Source organism: Heliconius melpomene, unplaced genomic scaffold, assembly GCF_056956725.1.
Source record: "Heliconius melpomene rosina isolate 202511_hmr_F unplaced genomic scaffold, ASM5695672v1 Hmr00036, whole genome shotgun sequence".
Lineage (NCBI taxonomy): Eukaryota > Metazoa > Arthropoda > Insecta > Lepidoptera > Nymphalidae > Heliconius > Heliconius melpomene.
The window spans coordinates 59219-74053 of NW_028181853.1; the positions used below are offsets into that span (position 1 = coordinate 59219).

At 48.1% G+C, this 14835-nt stretch overlaps 6 protein-coding genes and 1 long non-coding RNA gene across 7 annotated transcripts in view; 1 reads left to right on the forward strand and 6 right to left on the reverse strand.

Annotated features, from left to right (window-relative positions):
- Nucleotides 1-14835, forward strand: part of LOC146526680 (uncharacterized) — a 39441-nt gene that overhangs the window by 440 nt on the left and 24166 nt on the right. Inside the window, exons 3-4 of the long non-coding RNA XR_014879363.1 lie at nucleotides 12592-12718; nucleotides 12794-12963. This is a non-coding gene — a long non-coding RNA (uncharacterized LOC146526680). The remainder of the gene's footprint in view (nucleotides 1-12591; nucleotides 12719-12793; nucleotides 12964-14835) is intronic.
- LOC146526681 (histone H4) lies at nucleotides 993-1620 on the reverse strand. Its single transcript, XM_085206877.1, has one exon. It carries the CDS (start codon nucleotides 1521-1523, stop codon nucleotides 1212-1214), a length of 312 nt encoding a protein of 103 aa, XP_085063003.1. The 5' UTR covers nucleotides 1524-1620; the 3' UTR covers nucleotides 993-1211.
- Nucleotides 2144-2784, reverse strand: LOC146526682 (histone H3-like). The gene has a single exon (XM_085206869.1). The coding sequence runs from the start codon at nucleotides 2677-2679 to the stop codon at nucleotides 2269-2271; it is 411 nt and encodes a 136-aa protein (XP_085062995.1). The 5' UTR covers nucleotides 2680-2784; the 3' UTR covers nucleotides 2144-2268.
- On the reverse strand, nucleotides 3599-4282 carry LOC146526683 (histone H2B). The gene has a single exon (XM_085206872.1). It carries the CDS (start codon nucleotides 4184-4186, stop codon nucleotides 3812-3814), a length of 375 nt encoding a protein of 124 aa, XP_085062998.1. The 5' UTR covers nucleotides 4187-4282; the 3' UTR covers nucleotides 3599-3811.
- Nucleotides 4934-5433, reverse strand: LOC146526684 (histone H2A). Its single transcript, XM_085206875.1, has one exon. It carries the CDS (start codon nucleotides 5413-5415, stop codon nucleotides 5041-5043), a length of 375 nt encoding a protein of 124 aa, XP_085063001.1. The 5' UTR covers nucleotides 5416-5433; the 3' UTR covers nucleotides 4934-5040.
- Nucleotides 11247-12449, reverse strand: LOC146526685 (uncharacterized). Its single transcript, XM_085206864.1, has one exon. It carries the CDS (start codon nucleotides 12319-12321, stop codon nucleotides 11458-11460), a length of 864 nt encoding a protein of 287 aa, XP_085062990.1. The 5' UTR covers nucleotides 12322-12449; the 3' UTR covers nucleotides 11247-11457.
- LOC146526686 (histone H4) lies at nucleotides 14023-14646 on the reverse strand. The gene has a single exon (XM_085206878.1). It carries the CDS (start codon nucleotides 14551-14553, stop codon nucleotides 14242-14244), a length of 312 nt encoding a protein of 103 aa, XP_085063004.1. The 5' UTR covers nucleotides 14554-14646; the 3' UTR covers nucleotides 14023-14241.

The following is a 14835-nucleotide window of genomic DNA, read 5'->3' on the forward strand; positions in this document are numbered from 1 at the left end:
CTTAATGTTTACTTTTCTTCCCTCTATCAAGATTTTAACTTTAATACCAAACAAAATAATAATATATTCAATATATAATCATGTGCACATCGTACTCGCCGCCGTTGTCGTCGTCGTAGTCGTAGTCGTAGTAGTGATCAGTCCATTTCGTACATACAGAAGGAGACGAGCGTCACGTGACGGATGATGCTGCTATGATATATATATATATATATATATATATATTCTCATTTAATTAATTGTAATGATTTACTTTTTCATTCGTTACGGACGACCGACCGTGCATAATCAATCAAATATTAATAATATACATACACAATGTATCATATATAATAGATACATACATCACACTTGTGGGCTATAGCATCACAGGGTGATATGCTAATGATACGAGATTTAATGAATTGAACTCCTTTATTATATATTTCCGCTACGCTACGTTGGTGGAACATAATTTCACAATTGCATTTGTAGCGAATAAATTCAGGGCGCGCTGATATTATAGCGTAGCGTTTTAACTAACAATTGATATTTATAAATAATATTAATACTTGTGCAATACCCTCCCTACACAATCATAATACGGATGGATATAACTTTATAACTTACTTACCTGCCTACTTGCTCGCTCGCTACATCTCTTAAGTATAAACTGTGCGCTTTGGTTACAACATGAATATGTATGTAGTAGTAGTAGTAGTAGTAGTAGTACAGTGAGTGTGCAGTGTGTAGCAAAATATATCAACATGTCACACACATACACATTTTCAATACTTACATTACCTACCTACCTACCACAGTTATGAGTTAGAGCTACTTGGATGTTATTCATACTAAATACATATTGTTCGGTTCGGTCCAGTCCATATCCACCAAATATAGTAAGTGAGTAACTAGTAGTGCACACTCGGAGCGCTGAACTTTTAATAAAGTCAACGTCCGGGACGTCCGTGTGGTTAAGAAACATAAATTTTATTTAATTCTGAAATTTGTGCGGCCCTGAGAAGGGCCTTTTGTTTATGTGAAACCGACGGAGAGAGAGAGAGAGATTATGCGGTCTGGTTCGAGCTGGATCACACACACAATCGAGATGTAAACGACGCGATTACACCGACTGACCACCGCGCTCGCGCGCCCGAACGCAAACACACACACTAAATTCTCACACTCTCGTCGGTTTCACTTCGGTTCGGCGGTTGGCGGTTAAAATATTAACCGCCGAAGCCGTACAGAGTGCGCCCCTGCCGCTTCAGGGCGTACACGACGTCCATGGCGGTGACGGTCTTCCTCTTGGCGTGCTCCGTGTACGTGACGGCGTCGCGGATCACATTCTCGAGGAACACCTTCAGCACTCCGCGAGTCTCCTCGTATATCAGGCCGGATATACGTTTGACGCCGCCCCTGCGGGCGAGACGACGGATGGCCGGCTTCGTGATGCCCTGGATGTTATCGCGCAGCACTTTCCTGTGACGCTTCGCTCCGCCTTTTCCCAGACCCTTTCCACCCTTACCGCGACCGGTCATGTTGACTATGTGACGGCGGTATGCACACTTCTGGTATTACTTCTAACGCTCCGCTCCTCGCGAGTGACGGGGAGACGTTCAACTGCGAACGTACGGTAGAAACTTATGTCGCATATTTTTTGACCCTCTCTAAATATATACCCCCCCCTCTACGTTCGGCTGTGTTCGGCTCCACTCGTTGGTCATGCGTATGTGGAGTAGGGGAGAGGGGGGGGGGGGGGGGGGATTATGCTGATGATAACAATAATAATTAAAATAAAAGTTATAGTACATAGTATAGTATAGTGCACGCAATTATTATTATCATAATTATTTATATATATATATATATATATATATATATATATATATATATATATAAATGATTATCGTGCATGGATAGATAGTGTAATATATAATATAATATCTCTCTATCTCTCTACGTTGCAAGTGCAAGTATGTTGTATTTATTATTATTATTATTTTTTAAATTAAGTATTATTATTATTATTATTAGTATGTATGTTTGTTTGCATTGAATATTGCCCCGTACAGATGAACAGTGCGACACAGTACGACACGAGGACGGACGGACAGCCAGCCCAGACGGTTCTTTGTACACGTGTGAAACGACAACGTATATAAATATCAGAATAATTTGTGGCCCTGAGAAGGGCCTTTTGGTTTCACAACACACACAATATACACAATCGTGTATATTGTTTGTTTGTTCGTTTGTATTGCAAGCAAGCAAGCTAGCTGGCAATTACGCACGTTCGCCTCTGATCCTGCGGGCGAGCTGGATGTCCTTCGGCATAATGGTGACGCGTTTCGCGTGGATCGCGCAAAGGTTGGTGTCCTCGAAGAGGCTCACCAGATACGCCTCGCTCGCCTCCTGGAGGGCCATAACGGCGGAGCTCTGGAACCGCAGGTCCGTCTTGAAGTCCTGCGCTATCTCGCGCACCAAACGCTGGAAGGGCAGCTTGCGGATCAGAAGCTCCGTGCTCTTCTGGTAGCGACGAATCTCGCGGAGGGCGACGGTGCCGGGCCTGTACCTGTGCGGCTTCTTCACGCCGCCGGTGGCAGGTGCGCTCTTGCGAGCCGCCTTCGTGGCGAGCTGTTTGCGCGGCGCCTTACCACCGGTGGACTTGCGGGCGGTTTGCTTGGTACGAGCCATCTTGCACTACTACTGAACTGAACGCGGTACTGAACTGAAGTGAACTGTTACGCGCGGGCACGTCTCGCTTCGTCCAAAGTAATATTGGAAGTGTTCAAAAAAGTGGGGCGCGGCGGCGCCTTATAAAACGTCAGGGGGGGAGGGGCGGGGCACGTGCCGTCCCTTTCGCACGCGGTGCGGTGGCGAGTCGGGCGTCGGGCGGTGAGAGTGCCTCGTCGATGCCGTGCTGTGTACGTCTTCTGTGACTATGCGTCGGTCGCAGTGAAATAATAATGAAATGAAGAAGAGAAGAGAAGAGAAGAGTAGAGATCAGATCAGTCATCAGTAGTAGTTGGCGCGTCGGCCGGGCCCGGCATCATCGGGCGTCGGTCAGTGCTATCTATCTATCTATCTATCTATCTATCTATCTATCTATCTAACTAACACACTCGTGTGTTAGTTAGATAGATAGCTAGCTAGCTAGCTGGCTGGCTGGCTGGCTGGCTGGCTGGCTGGCTGGCTGGCTGGCTGGCTGGCTGGCTGGCTGGCTGGCTGGCTAGGAGGTTCTATTACATGAATACGACATTATAATAATATTATTAATAGGCTACGTGCGTTTCTAACGGGGGTACATAAAAATAATAATAATAATAATTATTATTAGGATTAATTATCGTTATGTGGTGATGATAATAATTATTGTATTATTCTTTCTTAATTAATATTATGTCATTAGTTAATTGTCATTCGTGTGCGTGCGTCTATTAATGTATTATTATTTTCATCTGAGAGTAGCAACACTATTTATTTATTTATTTATTTATTTATTTATTGAATTTATCACGCTCACACACAATAATATTTACACTTAGAACTAGGTGTAGGTAGGGAGACGTTTTGCGAGAAACTGTTTTTGTTTTATTTTTAAACACGACTCATATAGTGGCCCTTAAAAGGGCCTTTTGAGAATGCGCGCGACGACCGATGATGACGATGATGATGTAGTCGATGCGTAGTGTAACAGCACCAGTGCAGACACACACACTTTAGCACGAGAACACGGACGGATACACGCGCGCACACACACACATCGTCACACGGCACGTTCGCGAGCGCATTCGATTTTTAACTGTCGTCTCTTCGACGGACCACTTCACTTGGAGCTCGTGTACTTGGTGACGGCCTTGGTGCCTTCGCTGACGGCGTGCTTGGCCAACTCGCCGGGCAACAGGAGCCTCACGGAGGTCTGCACCTCCCTGGACGTGATCGTGGACCTCTTGTTGTAGTGGGCGAGTCGCGACGCCTCGGCGGCGATACGCTCGAAAATGTCGTTCACGAACGAGTTCATGATGGACATCGCCTTGCTGGAGATTCCGGTGTCCGGGTGGACTTGTTTGAGCACTTTGTAGATGTAGATGGCGTAGCTCTCCTTCCTCTTGTGCTTCTTCTTTTTCTTGTCCGACTTGGAGATGTTCTTTTGGGCCTTGCCGGATTTCTTGGCGGCCTTTCCGCTAGTCTTGGGCGGCATGATAAGAAAGGTTTGTAATTAGTACTATCGATGAGAAAGGTACACACTCTCTGCGTGCACGACGGTGTCGGTTAAAAAATTTCGTCGGATCCGGGTCGGTAGTCATTCCGTTCTGTGGACGCACAAGCGCTTACGACGCGCGCCAGCCTTTAAGAGACGAAATTGACCAAGTACGTGTACACACGTCACAATCATCCAAACCACCTCCCCCCCCCCCCCCCCCCCCGAACATATTATCATTCGTATACTTTTAAATTTGAAATTTATAAGATACATGTAGGAAATTAAAAATTTGTTTACATTACGTATACAGGATGGAATTGTCAGCACCACTTTAAATGAAACCACAGTTTCAACTACTCTATAAAAGCCCTATAAAGAAAAATAACTTACCCTGAAGTTATGTGATATGTTATGTTATATGCAGTTTCAGTAAAAGAAGCGCTGCCTCTTCCACCTGTATATTATGTGTGTGTGTGTGTGTGTGTGTGTGTGTGTGTGTGTGTGTGTGTGTGTGTGTGTGTGTGTGTGTGTGTGTGTGTGTGTGTGTGTGTGTGGGTGGTCTGTTAGACAATTTTTTATAATATCGAAATTGATGTGTGCCTAAAATTGTTATATATATATATATATATACTTATTCATGACCGTCCACACTATGTAGTGTCATGCTTTATATATTTTGTTTGTTTTAGAAGACGTCTCGCTTAATGAAACAATTTATGCAATTTCGAAGCGTTCACGGAAATATTTTGTGGCCCTTAAAAGGGCCTTTTCACAAAAAAAAAAAAAACCCAAAAATTTCAGAAAACCAAATCCACACCCACACACGCACACACGCACTAGGGGTGTCAGGATTAGGCTTTCTTCTCAGTCTTTTTGGGTAAGAGGACTGCCTGGATGTTGGGCAGTACACCGCCCTGAGCGATCGTAACTCCCGAGAGCAACTTGTTCAGCTCCTCGTCGTTACGGATCGCCAATTGGAGATGCCTCGGGATGATTCTGGTCTTCTTGTTGTCCCTAGCGGCGTTTCCGGCCAACTCGAGCACTTCGGCGGCCAGATACTCCATCACGGCGGCCAGGTAGACCGGTGCACCGGCTCCCACGCGTTCGGCGTAGTTGCCTTTTCTCAAAAGCCTGTGTATACGTCCCACTGGAAACTGAAGTCCGGCACGGTTGGAACGAGACTTTGCCTTTCCCTTCACTTTGCCACCTTTGCCGCGACCCGACATGTTGAACGATAGTTAGATGAATTTGAAAGACAATATTTAAAAAAAAGTTTCGTTTTCGTTTTTCGATTGAGCAGTATGCTGTTGGCCATATCGGCCTCTACAGCGTCACCGGACTTGGGGAGGCCGAGCTAGACGAGCTCTGACCTTGGCATGGCTACCGTGGAAGGTACCAACAAAAGAGAACACAGTGGCGCAAGGGCGTCTCCTTTGAGACTCGGACCGCGACTTGCGAACACCGTTCGTAGTGGGGGGCTTTGCTTCGATCGGTTCGACCAAAGCCTACTGGGGAGGGCTCTTGATGCCCTATTGGATTAATGAGTGCGGGCTCCTCTCGCGCCGAGGCGCGATTGGGCCACAGTAAAGCTGGGACCTCGTCTCCACCGGCGGGGACGGTGTGCGTAGCGTGTATGTGTGCGATTGTGTGTGGCCCTACCTACAAATTTGGGGTCGTTCGCTTTAGTGATGGGGTCAGCATCATCGGTTAAGATATCCCGGGGTCGACGGCGATCCCACGGGCGTCGTTTGGCGTAATTACACGAGTTTACCACCAGCGGATTCGGATGCGACTCGGCTTTAGTGAAATAACTACTAGAGAGCTTGCGACAGTGCTCTTTTACTGAATCTAATTTGACGTCTCTATGGAGATCGGTATTACGCATGTACCACGGGGCACCGGTAGTATTACGCAAGAAACGGTTTTGAATTACTTGTAAACGGCTAAGGTCTGTCTGTGCGAACACAACACAGGCGTAGGCGAAAATGGGTCTGACGCATGCTTTATAGAGTCGGATTTTATTTCTAAGAGAGAGTTTGCTTTTAGCACAAATGAGTGGATACAAACAACTTAGGACATAGGCCGCTTTGCGGCGAACATAAGTAATGTGGGCTTTAAAGGACAGTTGACTGTCGAGAATGACACCTAAGTATTTGGCCTGTTTGGCCTCGGGAATTATTTTGCCTAAAAGGCGGACATGTGGCAGGTAGTCTGTCCTACGGAGGGGGAAGTAAATGATGTTACTTTTATCGGGATTGACCTCTATGCGCCATTGAAATAGCCACTGACCTATGCGGTCCATGGACTTTTGGAGTCTTTTAGCTATGCAGACTGATACACGGCCGGACGTATAGACGGCGGTGTCGTCTGCGAAAAGGGCTAGGTTTGTACCTGGGGTTTTGGGGATGTCGTGCGTGTACAAATTGTACAGAAGCGGGGATAGTATGGAGCCCTGAGGGACTCCAGCTCTAACTGGCCTACTGGAGGAAAGGGTGCCTTCTACCCTGTATCTAAATGAGCGGTTTGATAAGTAGTCTCGAATGATGTGCACGAGTCTGTCAGGTACGTTAGTCTTTTGTAACTTGTAAATCAAGCCATTGTGCCAGACTTTATCAAACGCTTTTGCAATGTCTAAGAAGATTGCCGCTGATGGCATTGATTTGGCTCGGGATAACAGGAATTCCGTGAGGCGGTGTACCTGGTGTATGCTGGAGTGTTTGGCTCTAAAGCCGAATTGTTCGGGGGGGATTATGTCATTGGCCACGACTGCGGCTTGGAGACGAGTGAGGAGGATGCGTTCGTATATTTTGCCCATTGAACTGAGAAGGCTTATGGGGCGATAACTGGACGGGGATGTGCGAGGTTTCTTAGGCTTGTGAATACCTATGACTATTGCCTCTTTCCATTGGTCTGGGAATGAGCACTCTTTTAAGAGCGTGTTGAAAATGGCAACGAGAAGCGTTAGAATGTGAATGGGAAGAATTTTAAGGATCTTATTCGAGATGCGATCGGATCCTGGGGCTTTCTTTGGCTTAAGGCGCTTTATAATGTCTTGTACCTCTTCGACAGAGGTCGGTCTTATAGGTTCGCCCGCTGGTGGCAACGGTGCCCACGTTTCGACCTGTGTGTCCACCGCGGCGACGTGAATTGGATCACACGGTTGTTCCGAGGGGGAGCATTGACTTTCTAAGTTATCCGCTAGGCATTCGGCCTTTTCGAGATCGTCTGAGGCTAGTGTTCCGTCCGGACGGATTAACGGCGGTAATTCGACTACGGTGTCGTTTTTGAATGATTTGGTTAGTTGCCAGAACGCTACGTGCGATGGCGTAAGCTCTGATAACCTATGATCCCAAGATTCGTCTCTGAGGTCCTCGAACCGGGCTCGAACCTGTCTTTGGAGCCTCCAGAGTTTAGCGCGGTTAGCCGGCGACGGAAATGAATCGTGCGCCCTATTGGCGATGTTTTTACGTCTCATGAGCTTTCTGAGATCACGCGGGATCTTAAAATGTCCTTCTGGATTACTTGGAATTTCCCTAGAACACTCGTCGAGAGTGCTACCCAGTCTGTCAGTAAGTTGGTTAATTTCCGCCTCGACTACTTCCACCGAGTCGAATCTGTCAGGTATGTCGTCTGTCGGTTCCGTGTCGGGATTGCCTAGGCGCTCCGCGAACTTAGACCAGTCGGTGATGGTGGTTTTAGGAAGAACTGGAGGACAATCGGGTCCTAATTTAACTATTACAGGTCTATGGTCTGAGTCTAACTCTGGTATTACCTCGATAGAGCGCAGCCTGAGAGAGACGCCCTGCAGGATGGCTATGTCGAGAATTGAAGGTCGGCCCCGGGGCCCAAATCTAGTGGGAGTGAGGGGGGCTATTATCTCAAAGCGAGAGGTGGTCAGGTCATAGATATTTTCGAGTTCGATTCCTCCTCTATTTGTGGAGTTGCAATTCCACCTGGTACTTTTACAGTTAAGGTCCCCGGCTATGATAACCGAGTCCCCCATGTCTAGTAGTGTCTGTAGGTCGCTTCTAAGTAAACTCTTTGATGGAGAGAGATAGGCGGAAGCTATAATAGTGGGTGGATGTCCAGTCATGTGAACCTTACAGACCGAAACTTCGATGTTAGTGAGCGTCGGCGGCGGATCGAGCGGTATGACGTGAAGCGTCTTTCTGTAAAATATGACGGTGCCGCCTTTGGCGCCGTCTCTGTCGTTACGAATAGTGCGGTAATTGGCTATCTTGGGATCCCTATTGCAATTTCTAAGGAACGTTTCCTGGACTAGAAATAAGTCGAGTTGTCGGTTTGTAACAAAATCGCGGACTAGCCCCATTTGCGTATTGAGACCGTTAGCGTTAAAATAACCTATGTTGAGAGAACGCGGCTTGACTCGCGCGAGTCTTAAATCGGGCGGGTTGATTCTAAAATTATTATTGACCGCCATTGGAAGTTTGAGCATTGACAAGTAGTAATTTGGCTATAAGCTTTCTGTTGAGCTTAATTACTTGAAGTCGACTTTTAGGATCGCCGTTTGAGTCTACTAAGCCTTTCGCGAAGGCCAATAATTCGTCTTTATCTAGTATATCTAAAAAGCTGGTCGCAATGTCGATCGCGTCTTCGATACTATCCTGTTCTGTTACCTCCCCACGGGGCTGGCGGGCAGAGGAAGTGGCCCTGGAGGGCTTGGGTTTGGGATTGGAGGCCTTGGCGGCTTGGGTCTCTGGTAGAGGTTTTTTCCACGCATTGGTGGAAGGAAGAGGGGCTGGTTGGAGTAGTGGCTGAGGGCCGGACGGGTTTTGCGCTGGACGGGAAGGCATCGAAGCCTTATGCGTCCTGCCGCCCTTTCCGCCGGACCTGCGTGGGGCCCTAGGGCATCCGCGGTAGTTTGCGGGGTGCCCTTGGGTCTCACACAAGACACAGCTGGGAGGTACGGCCGGGTCTGGGACCTTGCGCGGACAGTCAGCAGTAGCGTGACTTTCTAAGCACTTCACGCACCTGGGTTTTGCGTGACAGTTTTTGGCGGAATGCCCATAGAGCTGGCAGCGGTGACACTGCCCGGGAATGCCACGAGACCATGGCTTATCTATAGTAATGCCCGTGAGTGAGCAGATGGATTTAATATTGAAGATTTGTTTGCCCTCAGGGCTGCGGTCTAGGACAGCTAGGACCATGTCGTAGCTTTTTTTAGTGTACTGATTGTACATACGGTGGACTGCCCTAACGGGAAGCTTTTGGGACATTAAGTCCCGAAAAACGGATTGGGTCTCTAACTCGACTGGGATACCCTTGAGGACTACACGTAATTGACGCTCGTCCTCCAGAGCGTAGGAATGGAACCCTATGTTTGAATTCCTAAGGTGGGTCGTAAGGACCCTGTGGTCTTTAGGTGTTAACACCTGAATCCTAACTCCCTGCGCTGTGGATCTGGCAGAATTGAACTGCACTTTAGCGGACAACATCCAAAGTTGTAAATTGTCCCACGCTTTCTTTTCCTGAACTATGATCGGGGGAGGTAACCTATCCCTACGAGCGCCGGCCGGTAGCGGTACCGAACCGTCGCCAGAGTTGGACGCGGGGATTGAGTTATTATTGTTGCTGTTATTATTGTTAGCAATTGCATTGTCTGTCTTGTCAGTCATTTCGGCGTCGGAGCCGTTTTTGTCTACCTGCGCACCCATTTCTGCTACCTGCGCGCGTGCCCTACTTTTGCGCGGGGGTGAGGACCGCGGGGAAGCGGGGGAATCTAGCGCGCTCGCGGCGCGTTTGCCTGAATTATCGGGGGATCGTTTTGCCTTGCGTTTGGCGGCCTTAGATATGACGGTCTCGAAACCGTCCTGATCCTCCTCCTCCTGTGAGGATTCGGCCGGCGGGGCCGCCGCCTCCTCAGCTTCGGACTCGGACTCTAGAACGATGTCCAGAGCCTCGTCCTCGTCCGATTCGGCGTTGGTCTCGCCGGGATTGGCCACCTGCTTTTGCTGGCGTTTTTCGCGTTCCACGAATGCGGTTATTTCCAAAAAGAAACATGACGGGATATGGTCTGCGGCGAACTTAAGTAGACTATCCGAGTCTATCCGAACCATTTTGACTAAACTTGACCCCCCGCCGAGGCGAGGGGTGTGTGCCTACTTTGACCTAATGTCTCGGCCTGGTGGGGCCGGGGTGAGTACCTAGCTTAAGCTAACACTGTGTAAAAGTACTCACGTGGGTATGGAATCCAGGTGAAATCCTATGGACACTAACACACTACACTGCACTACACAAAACAACGGAGATCGCCGCTCGCCGAACAAACGACGCCGATCGGTCCTCTTCGTCTTCTTGGTGTTGCAGGATGGCGTGGCCGAGAGTGCGCGCGTGCGTGGATTGGTTTTTGGTTTTTGGGTTTTTTTGATTTTGGTGATTGCGAAAGCGATGCCAAGCGGACATTGAGACGTCCTGGCGGTACCGCGGTCGGATTGGAACTCTCCTCTCTAAAAAAAAGCCCGTTTTTTGAAATAAGTACTCGTGTATCGCGCGCACGTTGAGCGGGGACACGAGCGAGCGTTCTCGTAGACGATTGCTCACGACGATGCACGACGATGCACGACGGTGTACAACGACGATGCGCGACGGTGTACGACGACGCACGACGATGCACGACAATCGCCGAAGTAAACAGAAAGCTAGCTAGCTGTTCAGCCTAGAAACGGATAATAAAAATATACTATAGTAAATATATATAATACAGATAACAATATATACACTTAATATATATATACTTTTTTCTTTTTTTTTTTTTTTTTTTTTTAAGACCATACAACAATTGGTCACAAAATTATATTGTTAATGAAGTAGGAGTTTATTATTTGTGACACTAATTTTGAATGAATATTGAGAATTGAGTAATCTAATAGTGGATTCACCGACTTACCAATCACTCATGATACTGTGAATATATTGATTGATTTAATTGATTATATTACATAATATAAATTTTCGTAGCACACGAGACGTTCGTCGTAGAAGAAACTGTACCACCGTTCATTGATACAACATATGTATGTATGGCGTATTTGGAAAGTTTTGTTAGCCCTGAGAAGGGCTTTTTGTCGTGCTACCGTTGCACATGTATATATACATATATATACGTATATACACCTACCTATCGTCGTCACACATACACACAACACACACACACACAACACTCGCCACGAGTTATTCTCGTGTAGTGCGCGTTATTTAACGTCCGTTTAGCAATTGTATATAGATAGATATATGTCTATTTTATTTATTCACTTTTTCGGCGTGGCGGACGCGGCCTTCTTAGCCGCCGGCTTGGCTCTGGGCGTGGCTGCCTTCTTTGGTTTGGGCGCTTTGGGCTTCTTCGTCGGCGGCTTGGCGGTCTTCTTCGCCTTAGAAGCGGCGGCGGTGGCGGCGGCGGCTCCGCCCTTCGCCTTCGAAGCGGAGGATGCGGCGGCGGCGGCTTTCTTGGCTGCCGTGGCGGCGGGCTTCTTCTTCGCGGCGGCCGCCTTTTTGTCCTTCACTGTCGTCTTCGATTTGGACTTGGACGGCGAGGACGCTGCGGCGGCGGCGGCGGCGGCGGCTGCTGCCGCTGCTGCTGCTGCTGCTGCGGCCCCCTTCTTGCCGGCCCTGCCGCCTGCGGACGCCGCGGCGGGAGCTCCGGACGCCTTCTTCTTCTTCGACCTAGACGAGGCGGAGGCCGACGACGACGATGCGCCGGAAGCTGCGGCGGAGGATCCCTTGCCGGCGCCGCCGGCCGCAGACTGCTTGCTCTTCGAAGCGGACGACTTGGACTCGAGCTTGAAACTGCCAGAAGCGCCCTTGCCCTTGGTCTGTATCAGGGCACCGGACTCGACGGCGCTCTTTAGATATTTTCTGATGAACGGGGCCAATTTCTCGGCGTCCACTTTGTACTGGGCCGCTATGTACTTCTTGATAGCCTGCAGAGACGAACCGCTGCGCTCCTTGAGCTCCTTGATGGCGCTGTTGACCATCTCGGAGGTTTTGGGGTGGGTCGGTTTCGCTTTTGGCTTCTTGGCGGCGGCGGCAGCGGCGGCGGCGCCGACCGCTGACTTGGGCTTCTTCGCCGGGGTGGCGGGTGCGGGAGCTTCTGATGCTACTGCTGCGTCGGCCATTATTATTATTATTATTATTATTTATTACACGCACACGCACGCACACGATCACTCACAAAGAGCAATAAATTGTTATGAACGCGGAAAGTATAGTTTATATTGATATATACGTTGTACGTTGTACTGGCGTGGCAGAGGTCGCTAGTGGCAGTAAGAGCGGTAGCGATACCGTGAGGAGAGCCGCGGTGTCGCTGGACATTTTCTCGTACGAACGCTCGAAACTTTTCACTAACAGGCGTCTAGAAAATTATAATTTTTACATTATTTCAGATGTTGAGAGGGACCCGCCACCCGTGAGGGCCTCGTCCGTGAACCCGTCGACCGGCTCGCGGGCCGAGCGCCACGACACGCGTTGATTTGACGGAATTACGAGCTGTCGAATACGTCGAAGTGCTACGTGCGTACCTCCGGTCGTGTTTAAAAGTTATTTTTCTCTATAAAAATTTATTGAAACGATTTTCCGTTTCGACAGATCGAAAGCGAAGAATACCCGCCCGCCCGGAGATATCGAAAGATCGCCGTGCGACGGTCCGTCGACCCCCTCGAGGACCTCCAAGTGGAGCATCGTAAAACACCCGATGCCCTCGCTGAGCGACGGTCCACCGCGGCCGCCGTTGTCGAGTACGCGGAGTGTTTACAGGGGTGAGTGTGTGTGTTTGTGTGTGTGTGCATATATATATATATATATATTATTAAGATATATATAATTCTTAATGTTTACTTTTCTTCCCTCTATCAAGATTTTAACTTTAATACCAAACAAAATAATAATATATTCAATATATAATCATGTGCACATCGTACTCGCCGCCGTTGTCGTCGTCGTAGTCGTAGTCGTAGTAGTGATCAGTCCATTTCGTACATACAGAAGGAGACGAGCGTCACGTGACGGATGATGCTGCTATGATATATATATATATATATATATATATATTCTCATTTAATTAATTGTAATGATTTACTTTTTCATTCGTTACGGACGACCGACCGTGCATAATCAATCAAATATTAATAATATACATACACAATGTATCATATATAATAGATACATACATCACACTTGTGGGCTATAGCATCACAGGGTGATATGCTAATGATACGAGATTTAATGAATTGAACTCCTTTATTATATATTTCCGCTACGCTACGTTGGTGGAACATAATTTCACAATTGCATTTGTAGCGAATAAATTCAGGGCGCGCTGATATTATAGCGTAGCGTTTTAACTAACAATTGATATTTATAAATAATATTAATACTTGTGCAATACCCTCCCTACACAATCATAATACGGATGGATATAACTTTATAACTTACTTACCTGCCTACTTGCTCGCTCGCTACATCTCTTAAGTATAAACTGTGCGCTTTGGTTACAACATGAATATGTATGTAGTAGTAGTAGTAGTAGTAGTAGTACAGTGAGTGTGCAGTGTGTAGCAAAATATATCAACATGTCACACACATACACATTTTCAATACTTACATTACCTACCTACCTACCACAGTTATGAGTTAGAGCTACTTGGATGTTATTCATACTAAATACATATTGTTCGGTTCGGTCCAGTCCATATCCACCAAATATAGTAAGTGAGTAACTAGTAGTGCACACTCGGAGCGCTGAACTTTTAATAAAGTCAACGTCCGGGACGTCCGTGTGGTTAAGAAACATAAATTTTATTTAATTCTGAAATTTGTGCGGCCCTGAGAAGGGCCTTTTGTTTATGTGAAACCGACGGAGAGAGAGAGAGAGATTATGCGGTCTGGTTCGAGCTGGATCACACACACAATCGAGATGTAAACGACGCGATTACACCGACTGACCACCGCGCTCGCGCGCCCGAACGCAAACACACACACTAAATTCTCACACTCTCGTCGGTTTCACTTCGGTTCGGCGGTTGGCGGTTAAAATATTAACCGCCGAAGCCGTACAGAGTGCGCCCCTGCCGCTTCAGGGCGTACACGACGTCCATGGCGGTGACGGTCTTCCTCTTGGCGTGCTCCGTGTACGTGACGGCGTCGCGGATCACATTCTCGAGGAACACCTTCAGCACTCCGCGAGTCTCCTCGTATATCAGGCCGGATATACGTTTGACGCCGCCCCTGCGGGCGAGACGACGGATGGCCGGCTTCGTGATGCCCTGGATGTTATCGCGCAGCACTTTCCTGTGACGCTTCGCTCCGCCTTTTCCCAGACCCTTTCCACCCTTACCGCGACCGGTCATGTTGACTATGTGACGGCGGTATGCACACTTCTGGTATTACTTCTAACGCTCCGCTCCTCGCGAGTGACGGGGAGACGTTCAACTGCGAACGTACGGTAGAAACTTATGTCGCATATTGACGTGTGTTCTTACTTCCGACCCGTGGGCCGGGAAGCGATTGCAGGGCGTTAGCCCTTATTTCGCTGCTTCAATCTCCACCCATTACTATGGGTGCGTCTTTGGGGAGGCATATAGCCAGGGGAGTAGGAGTGCGCCTGTTGTATGTGACAGGGGCACAGGGGG

Coding starts and splice junctions, on each gene's coding strand:
- LOC146526681 (XM_085206877.1), bottom strand. CDS start 1,523: ATGACCGGTCGCGGTAAGGGTGGAAAGGGTCTGGGAAAAGGCGGAGCG.
- LOC146526682 (XM_085206869.1), bottom strand. CDS start 2,679: ATGGCTCGTACCAAGCAAACCGCCCGCAAGTCCACCGGTGGTAAGGCG.
- LOC146526683 (XM_085206872.1), bottom strand. CDS start 4,186: ATGCCGCCCAAGACTAGCGGAAAGGCCGCCAAGAAATCCGGCAAGGCC.
- LOC146526684 (XM_085206875.1), bottom strand. CDS start 5,415: ATGTCGGGTCGCGGCAAAGGTGGCAAAGTGAAGGGAAAGGCAAAGTCT.
- LOC146526685 (XM_085206864.1), bottom strand. CDS start 12,321: ATGGCCGACGCAGCAGTAGCATCAGAAGCTCCCGCACCCGCCACCCCG.
- LOC146526686 (XM_085206878.1), bottom strand. CDS start 14,553: ATGACCGGTCGCGGTAAGGGTGGAAAGGGTCTGGGAAAAGGCGGAGCG.